Raw genomic sequence first — 12,411 nt, 5'->3', positions numbered from 1 at the left:
TCAAATCTTTATGGTTTAAAAATTCTGTGAAAGTACCAGAAAGAAAATATAAATTGCCAGAAACCAGTCTTATGGTGTTATAAGTTATTATTACTATTACCACCACCTCCACCACTACTATAGGCCTGGTTCACTGCAGGTACACATATGTTCATTAATTGATGACTGCAACATCTAAGTAACAACTTTCATGGGCAAATAAGTCATTCCAGATGAAACCTTGAAGGCTGAACTTTCAAGTCACCCAGTGTCCTCTCCTGCACAATGCTGACCACTAGTTCAAACATTCAGCTGCCAGTTATCACTTGTAAATCAATCAAGTGCAAGGGAATTAAGTCATGTGTATACATTAGCAAGTAGGGACGCGGGTGGCGCTGTGGTCTAAACCACAGAGCCTAGGACTTGCCAATCTGAAGGTCGGTTTGAATCCCCGCAACGGGGTGAGCTCCCGTTGTTCGGTCCCAGCTCCTGCCAACCTAGCAGCAGTTCAAAGTGCAAGTAGATAAATAGGTACCACTCCAGCGGGAAGGTAAACGCCATTTCCGTGCGCTGCTCTGGTTTTGCCAGAAGTGGCTTAGTCATACTGGCCACATGACCCAGAAGCTGTCTGCGGACAAACGCCAGCTCCCTCGGCCAGTAGAGCGAGATGAGTGCCGCAACCCCAGAGTCATCCATGACTGTACATGAGCAAACCATTCCACAGAATGAGACTGAAATATTTACTTTGCAGCCCTACCATAATCCCGAACTTATTTATAATTCTAGAATTTGACTATCGATACATTCATTGGCTGGATCAATTTCATACACTTTACCGTTAACTGTTAAGACGGCAGTGGTCTTCTGGTCTCCACATGTGCAGGTGTAGCGCCCAGCATCCTCCATGTCTAAATCGTGGATCTCCAGCTCTGTGACAGTTTCTTCCTGCCTGATTCGGTACTTGTTGCTTTCTGCTAGTTTCTTTTCTTCCTTCATCCACTCCACCGGAGCGGCTTTGGTGAGCTCACAGCGTAGTGTGGCGGTTTCATTTTCAGTGGCTTTTACATCCTTCAGTTCCATTTTGAACTGTGCTGGGAGAGCTGCAGAACACAGATTTATAAATGTATGATGACCCAACACTAGTAGCTGGGTGATATGAGACGAGGGAAGGTTGTAGATAATATAAGGTGGAATGGGGAATCTATACAAAGTCCAAGTCCAATGCCAGTTGATTTTCAATGGAAATGCCTCCACTGGCTTCACCAGGCATTGGCACACGACCTTGAAAGGGAGACAGCACTTTGGGATGGTGGGAGGTCATCTCTACACACTCCTTCTCGACAAACGAGACACTGACATGGATGTATGCTACCGAAACGCAATGGAACACAGAGACAAGAGAACAGAACGACCAGGAACAGGAACACAGGAGGATTTACAATGTATTTCAGGAACAACTTGCAATGGAATGATGAAGTTCAAGTTCAGAGATCAATGGGCAATAAAATACTCATCCCACAGTACTTGCACAATGCAGTTTTACTATTGACTGTCAAGGAGACTGTCTTCTTCTGGTCTTCATGGTTGCAAGTATATTCTTCACCACTCTTTGAATCTACGTCGGAAACAAATGGGTCTCCCTGCCTAATGAAGCACTTGTTGCTGGGTCTGAGACTTCTAGGCGCCTTCCTTTTCTCCACCAAACCATCAGCCTTTGTCACCTCAAGTAGCAGAGTCAATCTTCCACCTTTTGTGACTTCCTGACTGTGGAGCTCTTGTGTGAAAAAAGGCTTTTCTTCATGCCATTCAAAATTCAATCTGTAATTACTACTACAGTGGTACCTTGGTTTACGAACTTAATCCGTTCCGGAAGTCCGTTCTTAAACCAAAGCGTTCTTTAACCAAGGTGTGCTTTCCCATAGCAGCGGGGGACTCGATTTACAAATGGAACACACTCAACAGGAAGCGGAACATGTTCTGTTTCCAAGGCAAAGTTCACAAACCAAAACACTGACTTCTGGGTTTGCAGCATTCTTAATCCAAGCTGTTCATAAACTAAGCTGTTCTTAAACCAAGGTACCACTGTATGCAGCAGCCCTTGATTTGACAACAATGGTTTCCCATCATATGATGGATTCCTTTGGGCAACATAATTCCACCTGATTCCCATTCGCTTGGTGGCTGCAGAAGACATTGCTTGCTTGGCATATGTGTGATAAATCTTCTATGGTGCTCAACAATAAGACATAAACAAACAGAGACGTGTGATACACATAAGGTGCACAATAGCTGAACACGGACACATGTCGCAGCCAGAACTGCTCCATGCATTACCAGTGGAACACACACACACACACACACACACACAGTTTAAACAGGGATGGAAGCCATTGGAAGACAGCAACACAAAAGTAGTTGACGCAAGGACATCAAAAGCCGAAATGGTAATGATGAAGGGGTCTTCTTGCGTATACACAGCCACCAGTTCAACAGAGACAGAGGATGGTATTCCAAAGGAAAAAGAGGTGGAAAGGGACAGTAGGAACAGAGGCAAACAGAGAAGGTGGAGTTTGCTTCCCAAATTGTGATGTTACAAGGCAGCGTGAAAAGCCCGTTGTTTGTCAAGTAGCATTGTTTACCATTGACTCTTAGGGTCGCAGTGGTCTGGTGGTCTCCACAAACACAGGTGTATTCTCCTGCATCCTGTTCATCCGGGCTTTGGATCAGCAGCTCTGAAATGGCGCCTTCCTGCTTTAGTGTGTATTTCTCACTTGGTCTGAGGACCAGCTGCCCCTTCCTCCACTCGACTGGGGCCACCTTGCTCAGCTGACACCGAAGAACAGCAGATTCGCCTTCGGTGGTTTCCTGGTTCCTTAGTTCACCTTTGAAATAGGCAGGTAAAGCTGAGGATGCAACAGATTAGGCATTTATGCAGTTGGCTACTCAGGGCCACAGAAGAAGAAGAGATGAAGAATAAAACTGAAAACCAGGCAAATTAGACATGCAACAGTAACTTCCCATTATTATTTTACGCTTTTATTTTAATTCAGAGTAGAATCCCTACTAAAGAAACCAACAATCACGGCAACAAGGAGCAATTTTAATTCAGGATTCAGGCTTGCCGCAGACATTGGTGTTTCAAGCTCCTACAAATCCACCCCACTCCCTGCCCAGTCCACCAGTTTTCTATTGGTTTTAGAATGGTCTCATCAAAGTAAGAGGGACTTTGTAAGTCCAGAAGTACTAGGAGAAAATCTTGTCTTGTCCCATTCCTACTTGGTAGGGGCAGAAGGGGGAAGATAAAATAATTTAAAAATAAAAAAAAAAAAAAATTATAAAAGAATATTAAAGAGTTGAGATAGGTATTGCACAAAACTTAAGTTTTGGAAGTGATACTAGGAAGTCATCTAATCAAGCTTGGCCTTTTGCTTTTACCATGGACAGTTAAAGCAGCTGTTGTCTGCTGGTCTCCGCATACACAGGTATAATCTCCTACATCCTGCATTTCTGCATGATCAATAGTCAGCTCTGCGGTAGTCCCTTGCTGCATCATGATGTACTTGCCACCTGCATTCAGCAGGTTGCGCCCTTTCTTCCACGCCACTGGGGCATCTTTGCTCAACCTGCAGCGCAGTGTTACTGAGCCTTCTTCTGCAACCTGCTCACTCTTTAACTCTTCCTTGAAAAATGCAGGGAGAGCTACGGGACATAAAAGAAGCAGAGCGCGTGAACATCTCCAAAAGTTTGGACCAGTGGTGAGCTGTGCTAAATGCATTATGAATCAAGCTTTGGAAGTCCATGGCACTTGGAAGTGCATGCTCACTATGCTGCAGACTAGAGTGGGCACTGCCTTACGCCTTGTGTCTTCCAGATATTTCAGACTACAATTCCCACCATCCCCAGCCAGCGCTGATGGGAGCTGTAGCCTGAAGCATCTGGAGGGCACTAGGTTAGGAAAGGCAGATATAGCTATTTCAGGGTGAAATTAGCAAATTTTCTGAGAAGTTAATTTGCAACCCATAGTTTACCATTGACTGTCAAAGACGCTGTAGTTTGTTGGTCTCCACACACACAGCTATAGTTTCCCAAATCCTGAAGATCTAGTTGATGGATCTCCAGCTCTACAGTGCCACTATCTTGTCTCATGATCCACTTTTCACTAGCTTGGAGCACTTGGCCGTCCTTCTTCCATTCCACGGGTGCAACCTTGGTCAGCTGACACTGCAGTGTGGCCACACCACCTTCTGTTGCTTCCACGTTCTTTAGGTTGCGTTTGAACCTTGCAGGCAAGGCTGAGGGTCACAGAACAAAATCATTGCACTTAAAACAACAAGTGACCACTTGGGAGGAGCACTGTGGACCACACAACATGAGCGAACAACAATCAAAACACATAGGAAGGCTTTGAAGGCAGGAAGCTGATAACAACTTGTTGTGATTGCAAATACAGCTTCCTGTCTTCACCATTTATGGGAAGCCAGTGGAAAATTTAACAAGACAGAGAATGTTATCTTGAGGAAACACCATTGAAATGAATTGGGAACAGGTAACTTATTTCAACGACGATTGCTCCTAGACAAATGTTGACAGGCCATGCCCAACAATCAGAGACGAAGTCACAGAAATGACATAGATACAGATGACGAACACAAACATGTGGAAGTTACATCCAACTCCAGATAATGTACAGTTAGTGGGATGGTAGGTGACCACGCATTTAACTTCTTTACCATGCACGGTCAAGGAAGCTGCTGTCTTCTGGTCTCCACAGACGCAGGTATATTCGGCAGCATCTGTCAGTTCCAGATCTTGAATCAGCAGCTTAACAACAGAGCCTTCCTGTCTCATTTTGTACTTATCACCTTCCTTGAGTAAATGCTGCCCCTTCATCCACTCCACCAGAGCGGCCTTAGTTAATTCACAGCATAGAGTGGCTGTTCCTTCTTCGGTAGCTTTCACATTCCTTAGGGGCTCTTTGAAGAGGGCCGGTGGAACTGAGGGATACAACACGTAGAGCCTGTTAAAGCACACTTACCCAGATGCCCACTGCGATGGACATGACAAGTCCAAAATGGGTGTTCTTCAAAGACAAGCAACATACAAAAAAAAAAAATGGGTGAAGGGATGGTGGAAATCATTATGGTTCTTTAAAAATATATGGCATTACCATGTACTGCTAAGGCAGCTGTGGTTTGCCTGTTGCCACACACACAGGTATAATCGCCGGAATCCTCCTCTTCTAGGTGATGAATCAGCAGTTCCACTATGGTGTCCTTCTGCCTCATCGTGTATTTTTCACCGTGCTTCAGTGACTGGCTGCCCTTCTTCCATTCGACCGAAGCAGGCTTGCTGAGCTTGCAGCGTAGGGTGGCCACCTCGCCTTCCACAGCTTCCACACCCTTCAGTTCTTCTTTGAAAACTATGGGCAAGGCTAAGAAAACAAGGAAGCAGCAAATACTCTCAGCAACCTTGTGTTCTCTCAGTGTGGGTGAAATGAACAGATCTCCACAGCTGCTACTGTTTAATGCAGGTTCATGCCAGTATCCTTTCCAGCTGAAGTGAGACCACAACACACCACAGATGTGGACATGCCACAGAGATATCATTAATGTGCATTAGCCAGACGACGGAACACTCCATGTCAAAACAAAGCAATGGGAATGCATGAGGTCTTTTGAGGAGAACAATAATGCAAGGATGCTCTAGAATTATGGTTTTCAAACTTTTTAACTTTGGGGAACCTTTTCTATATCTATTTGTCTACTTGTTGGTTTGCTAGGGAATTCTTACTCGTAGCAAAGGTTACGGGAAATGTTCTAGAGGAACACACAGTCCTGAAAAGACCCAAGAGTAAAAATTCTCCTGCAGCTGCTGCTGGCGGGCAAGCTGTCTATCAGGGAAGCTCACCTTCCATTGCAGATCTTCTAACTGAGGAACCCTCAACAGCCTTCTGAAGAGTTCTGGGTTCCCCCAGAACAGAGTCTGAAAATCACCACTCTAGAATAGAGGGGAAACAGTAGATAGACCAAGGGGGTGATCAGTGCAGGAACATGCACTGGGATATCCAGTGAGTTAGGAAGTTATGACAAAACAGAGGAGAATGCGACGTCAACACACACAGAGGACCGGAAGGGAAGAACGACCAGGGTTTTCCAGACTTCCTGGACATTTAGGACACGCTGATTTACCGTGCACTGTCAGAGCCGCAGTTGTTGTCTGGTTGCCGCACACACAGGAATACTCTCCAGCATCCTTAAGTTCTAGGCTGACTATCACAAGCTCTGAGACAGCACCTTCCTGCCTCATTTTGTACTTGTCGCTCGGTTTGAGTGACTTATGCTTCCTCTTCCACTCCACTGGAGATGCTTTCGTCAGCTCACACTGGAAAGCAACCGTCCCATCTTCCAAGGCCTCTTGATCCTCCATGCCTTTCTTGAAAAGGGCAGGGAGGGCTAAGAAGTTTAGAATGAATATATTGAGTGACTATCAACATCTGAAAAACGTTTCTTACATGCATTGAGAGTCTGGGAGATTTAAAGACACTCCTCCACAATTCTATGCAATTCCCCACAACAGAATCAGCACACCAGTAAAATCAGTATCAGTTGTATATTACCAAGATTACTCCATGGCCACCTGGTTATGTTAACTATGGAGGATAGGAGAAGTGACAATGCAGCAGAACCTTCATTATGCTGGATGTCCATTCAGCCCAAACCTACTGTGTGCCTCTTTTATATACTTCTATATTACCTACATCCTTGAGAATACAGCACTCTTGTTTCCCTGGTTTCTGTTAGAATTCCTGCTCCATGATTGCAGTCATGGGATTGTTGTCATTCACATGACGGTATATGTTTTGACTCCACAGAGTGGGAAGTGACGGAGACAGGATGTTTGCATTACTGTGTTCCGTGAAGTGGGACTATTGTCCTTTGTTCTTTTTCTCTTTGCTGTCTGATGCTAGAGAGAGAGGGAGCCATGTTGCAGTGCTCCATGTGTGTTTAAACGTAAATAAAAGTAGATTAGCCAAAATGCTGAGTTGCTGAGGTCTGTTATGCAACTGCGCAAACTCTGCGGATCCCTAAGTGTGCAGATGTCTGTTGGCATCGGTGGCTGTAATGTTCGGGCAGAAGAAAGCTTTTGAAGCTCCCGAACGATCGACCAGGAGGGAGGGAACATGCCAGTCAGGCATGTCTCTCTGCCAGGGTCCTACTCGAGTGTAGGCTGAACTCCTGACAGTTTCTGCATGTTTTGGTTGTTGCCCTGGGTCTCAAAATACAAGCAATAATACTCAGCCTATCAGTGTTGTAAACCTCTTTAGATCTCTACATGGGAGAGATAGCTACATGGGGAGAGTCCAGGAGGACAGACAGATAAGGATGCCTACTTTTCCTGAGGTTACTCATGTTGCATTTGACAAACAGGAAATAGAACCATTAAATGTACCATTCACTCTCAAGGAAGCCAAGGTCTTCTGGTCACCAAAGGTGCAGCTGTAATCTCCAGCATCTCCCAGTTCCAAACTGTGGATGACAAGCTGAGCAACAGCACCTTCTAGCTTCATTTCGTATTTGTCATTTGACTTGAGCACCTCATTGCCCTTCCTCCACTCCACTGGAGCCGCTGCCTTGGTCAGCTCACACTGCAAAGTAGCTGTTCCGCATTCTGCAACCTCCAGGTTGCTCAGCTCTGTTTTGAAGCGTGGAGGCAAGGCTGGAGATCACAAAGAGCACATTAAAACTCACAGCAGTTGGGAGATTCCAGGAGATTCCTCTTATCCACCACTTACCCTAGTATTTATAGGGTGACTTTTCTGATTTCCAAGAAGGTATCAACATGTGGTGGGCAAATGATACACCCATACATGGAACCTTAAGTACGTCATGCCACTGAGAAGAAAGAAGAGCTTATAGCTGTCCCCAATTTTTGGCCATGGTTCTTGAAGACAGATAGTTGCCTGCTCCTTGGACTTCTCATGCTCATATTGCTAGAATTGCCCAATGAGCTGCAGCATGAGGGTTCCCTGCACAAAATAAGCCTTGTGGCTCTGGGTTCACTTGCACTGTACACCTCTGTGTTTTGCATGGTCTCCATGGCATAATTCACCAACCGAGGTGGGTCTTAACTGTTTCTGTAAGTTGAAGGAGTTCCGAGAATTTGGGGAGACTGTCCAAGCCAGTCAGGAGAAACAGTACAGTGGTACCTCACAAGACAAAATTAATTCGTTCTGCGAGTTTTTTCGTCTTGCGAATTTTTACTCTTGCGAAGCACCGGTTCCCATAGGAATGCATTGAAGGCATTCCCATAGGAATGCATTGAAGACGTTTTCGTCTTGCGAAGCAAGCCCATAGGGAAATTCGTCTTGCGAAGCAACTCACGAAAAGCTCTTTCGTCTTGTGAATTTTTCATCTTGCGAGGCATTCGTCTTGCGAGGTACCACTGTATTGCAAATGATAACTGACAGAAACTGCATAGAGGACAGTCATGTCATAAACACAAGTCAATATTAGGTTAAAGAAATGAATGTCTATGCTATCTTGTGTCTGCGATGATTAGTTGTAAAACACAGTGCAATCTTCTAAAACAGGCTCAGGGCTGCTTCAGGTTTTTTAGCAACGAGAGCCACTATTATGCCTCCCCCACTAGCCCTGCAAAATGCCTTTCGCTCCATATCATCTAGCCTATAGGCTCCTCTCCTTTCCTCTACATTCCTCTTCTACCCAAGCCCCAGAGAAAAGCACACCCAATACTATATGCCCCCTTATGCCCCTCCTTCTGTTGGAAAGCTCTAGCTAGCTTGAAAACTCTGCAACCATGTAGAATTAAATGCTCCTAATACAGCCACCTCTGCCCCAGCTTCACATTTAAATGCTTTATTGTCACTTGTACAACTTGTATACAGTGAGATTACACGAGCACCCCCCCCCACTCAGCTCTCTTAGTCTTAATTCCCCTCGTTTACTGACACACACACACCAAACCCGAAAGTCAGTTGCCCTGTTGTTATCTTTTCATTCAGCAGCCTAACAGCCCACGGATAGAAGCTGTTCTTTACCCTGTTGGTACGACTAATCCTGCTTCTATATCTTCTGCCCGAGGGCAGGAGATCAAGAAAGTGCCGGCCAGGCTGTGAATCATCCCTGAGAATTTTCCTCACTCTCCTGAGGCAACGTTCTACCAGTTTTGTGTACAGACATCTATACAGTAACAGCAAAACAGGCCAGAAGGAAGCCAGTTCCTCCACTCCCACCTCCACCAAACATCCATGCACACATCTGTTGGCAGCATGCACCCAGCGCACTAAACCAAACCTTGGGTTGGCAAGACTCCACAAATGCGTGAGCTCCCAGAGAGGAGAACGCAGCCTCTCTGCTCCCTTTTCTAGGCCAGCGGTTCTCAACCTGTGGGTCCCCAGATGGTGTTGGACTACAACTCCCATCATCCTTGAGCTCTGGCCTTGCTAGCTAGGGGTGGTGGGAGTTGTAGTCCAACAACATCTGGGGACCCACAGGTTGAGAACCGCTGTTCTAGGCTTAGCATGCCATCCAGACTGGGACTTGTGGTCCAACTTTCTCATCACTAAGCACAAGCTCTAACCAAAGTTTGACTTACCTTGTCACGTGAACCTGGCCACAGAGCATCTGGGCTGAGGATCTAGTGGGCGGTATTGAGAACCTGTAGCTGCTTTGAGGAAAACCTCCTCTCCTCCCTCCACCATTCCCAGTATACAAAGTGTATCAGGGCCAATGAGAGACTTGTGCCCAAAAATGGATTATGTACCAGCCCATGCTACAACTCAGAGAACTATAGGGGGAGACTATGGTTGGAATGATTCAAGTTGCTTAGATAAATGTTATTATCCATATATACACAGAGCATGGTTAAATATCCCGCCTGCTGATGTCTGGGCCATGGGAACCTCAACACTGACTAAGTTGCTCCCAAACGCTACGAGTAAATTATAGCTAGAGCATTTGCATCAATTTTGGTACACTTAGTCAGAGAAACAACAAAATGTGACTTGGGAAAAAGAAACAGGATAATTACTACTATCAACAGAAACCCGGTGTAGAATGGTCTGAGGAGAATCTAGGTATAAAACGCATCTTGTAGAATGTTGTCAATGCCACATGTGTATAATATTTACCATGCACAGTTAGAGAGGCAGATGTTTTTTGATCTCCGCACACACAAGAGTAATCGCCAGCATCTTGCTCCGTGACGTCTTGGATGATCAGCTCGGCAACATTATCCTTCTGTTTGATTTTGTATTTATCACTCGGTTTGAGCAACCGCTCACCCTTCCTCCACTCCACTAGGGCAGCCTTGCTCAGCTCACAGCGCAGAGTGGCCGTCCCACTTTCCGTGACTTCCTGGCTTTTAAGTTCTTCTTGGAAACGTGCAGGCACAGCTGAGGGGAATAATATTGATAGAGAGTGTGTCATGTGACCCAGATATTCCAAGAACCACTTGAGCTGTTCACCTGCATCCATTAGAAGGGTCTTTTGAGAGAGCAGTGCTTTGTTGATGGCAGATTCTGGCTTCTTTCCACCAACAACAGAACCATATAGAAAGCATTTAAAACTCTTTTGAAAGAGCAATGCTGTTTCATTATATGCCAAAAACAAACAAAAAATATGAAAAGGTTCTGGGAATTTTAAATGTCAGCCATTTCCTAGCTTTCAGGTTTTTCAACAGCATTTTGGACATGAAATGAAATGGAAATGTGGACCTGATGATTGGTTGAAATGAGGTCACAAGTAATGATTTCATTTCATCCAACTTCAGAACACAAACTCTTACAGACAGATGATAAGCACCACAAATAATTTGTTTGTGGGTAGCATTCACCATCCCCACAAATGAGACATAAATGTACAGACACCCACACACACACACAAATGAAATGTAAATATGAACATCGTGCAAACAAAACAAGCAAACAAACAAACAAACAAACAAACAAACAAAAAGGACGGTAAAAGCAGTAAACACTGCCAGACATCAAAGACATTTCACCTACCCCTTAAAATGGGGAAAAATATGAACTCATTAGAATTTTCCATGGGGGAAAAACTTGCTAGGAAGGATGAAAAAGGAATGCAATAAGCAGAACTGAAAATAAGAAATAGAAGCAGGAAGCCTAAACAGTGAGTTTTAAAGACGAATGAACAGAAGTTGGGGGGGGGGGGACACACCAAAATGGTGAGTCTTCATCTGCAGTGGTGAGAACACTTGGAAGTGATTTCTGCTAAAATTAATGCCATTGGCTTCTCCAGAAGAAGATTTGACATGATTTTGACACATGGAACCTGCAGATTCCCCTGGGTTTTGCATGTTAGATAAGGATCTTCCAGCCTGACATGCACCAAGAGCCATTTTTTCATCGATGTGCATCTTGTTCTGCGCAACCCCAGAAGTTACTCAGAATTATGTCCCATTTGGACTAACTTCCTAGCTACAAGGGCTTAGGGTTTCAGCCTAGGACAGCAATGCAGGGACTGAAAGCTAGAACCAGCCCTGAAAAAGCCTCATAACGAAGCTGATGTACCAGCCTCCTCAAGTTCTTCAAAATATTATGGAAGTTGAACAGTTGCATAATTGTGCCAAGGGCTCCTCTGAAGCACCTGAAACCAGCTATTTTTAGGCAGAGCTACAGAAGATAAGAGACATGCCCTGCAGGTCTATAGATCCAGATTATTACCAAGTTTACTACCAAGCAACCATTAGTAACCATGCCCCATGATGTCCTACAGTTGTGATATTTAGCAACTTAAAGCCGGATCCTAACATTATTATGTCCGCAAACAAGCATTTCTAATGGGAAATAGCAACCATTAGACCAATAGACTTTCACAGCCATTGGGTTAATGCCCAACAGCATGACAAAGGAAAAAGGAGAGAGTGTAAGTTGCCTTATTTGGGAAACAGATACCATCAGAAATGTCTGTCATAAAAGACTTTAAAGAAAAGTAGATTAAAACGGATGAAATAAAGTAAGATAAATGCCACCCGGGGACATGGGTGGCACTGTCGGGACACGGATGGCACTGTGGGTTAAACCACAGAGCCTAGGACTTGCCGATCAGAAAGTCGGCGGTTCGAATCCCCACGATGGGGTGAGCTCCCGTTGCTTGGTCCCTGCTCCTGCCCACCTAGCAGTTCGAAAGCACGTCAAAGTGCAAGTAGATAAATAGGTACCACTCCAGCGGGAAGGTAAACGGCATTTCCGTGCGCTGCTATGGTTCGCCAGAAGCGGCTTAGTTATGCTGGCCACATGACCCGGAAGCTGTACACCGGCTCCCTCGGCCAATAAAGTGAGATGAGCGCCGCAACCTCAGAGTCGGTCACGACTGGACCTAATGGTCAGGGGTCCCTTTACCTTTACATGCCACCCGAGGACTTTGCAGTCATCATGGAGCCACTGGC

General features: G+C 45.2%; 1 protein-coding gene across 50 annotated transcripts in view; it reads right to left on the bottom strand.

Annotated features, from left to right (window-relative positions):
- Nucleotides 1–12,411, bottom strand: part of OBSCN (obscurin, cytoskeletal calmodulin and titin-interacting RhoGEF) — a 265,894-nt gene that overhangs the window by 151,374 nt on the left and 102,109 nt on the right. For 20 of the 50 annotated variants that reach the window (XM_083703814.1, XM_083703862.1, XM_083703817.1 and 17 more), the window contains 9 exons: nt 10,130–10,393; nt 7,429–7,695; nt 6,168–6,431; nt 5,147–5,410; nt 4,710–4,973; nt 4,008–4,271; nt 3,415–3,678; nt 2,619–2,882; nt 816–1,079 (listed from right to left, as the gene is read on the bottom strand). The exons of 5 other annotated variants lie outside the window; for them this stretch is intronic. In XM_083703814.1, the coding sequence (XP_083559940.1) occupies nt 816–1,079; nt 2,619–2,882; nt 3,415–3,678; nt 4,008–4,271; nt 4,710–4,973; nt 5,147–5,410; nt 6,168–6,431; nt 7,429–7,695; nt 10,130–10,393 (2,379 nt within the window). The remainder of the gene's footprint in view (nt 1–815; nt 1,080–2,618; nt 2,883–3,414; nt 3,679–4,007; nt 4,272–4,709; nt 4,974–5,146; nt 5,411–6,167; nt 6,432–7,428; nt 7,696–10,129; nt 10,394–12,411) is intronic. 25 more of the 50 variants (XM_083703845.1, XM_083703849.1, XM_083703850.1 and 22 more) reach the window with 9 other exon arrangements.

The sequence above is a fragment of the Podarcis gaigeae genome, assembly GCF_964106915.1.
Source record: "Podarcis gaigeae genome assembly, chromosome: 12".
Lineage (NCBI taxonomy): Eukaryota > Metazoa > Chordata > Lepidosauria > Squamata > Lacertidae > Podarcis > Podarcis gaigeae.
The sequence above is the reverse complement of the archived record's forward strand: the minus strand, read 5'-3'. Positions and strand labels throughout refer to the sequence as shown.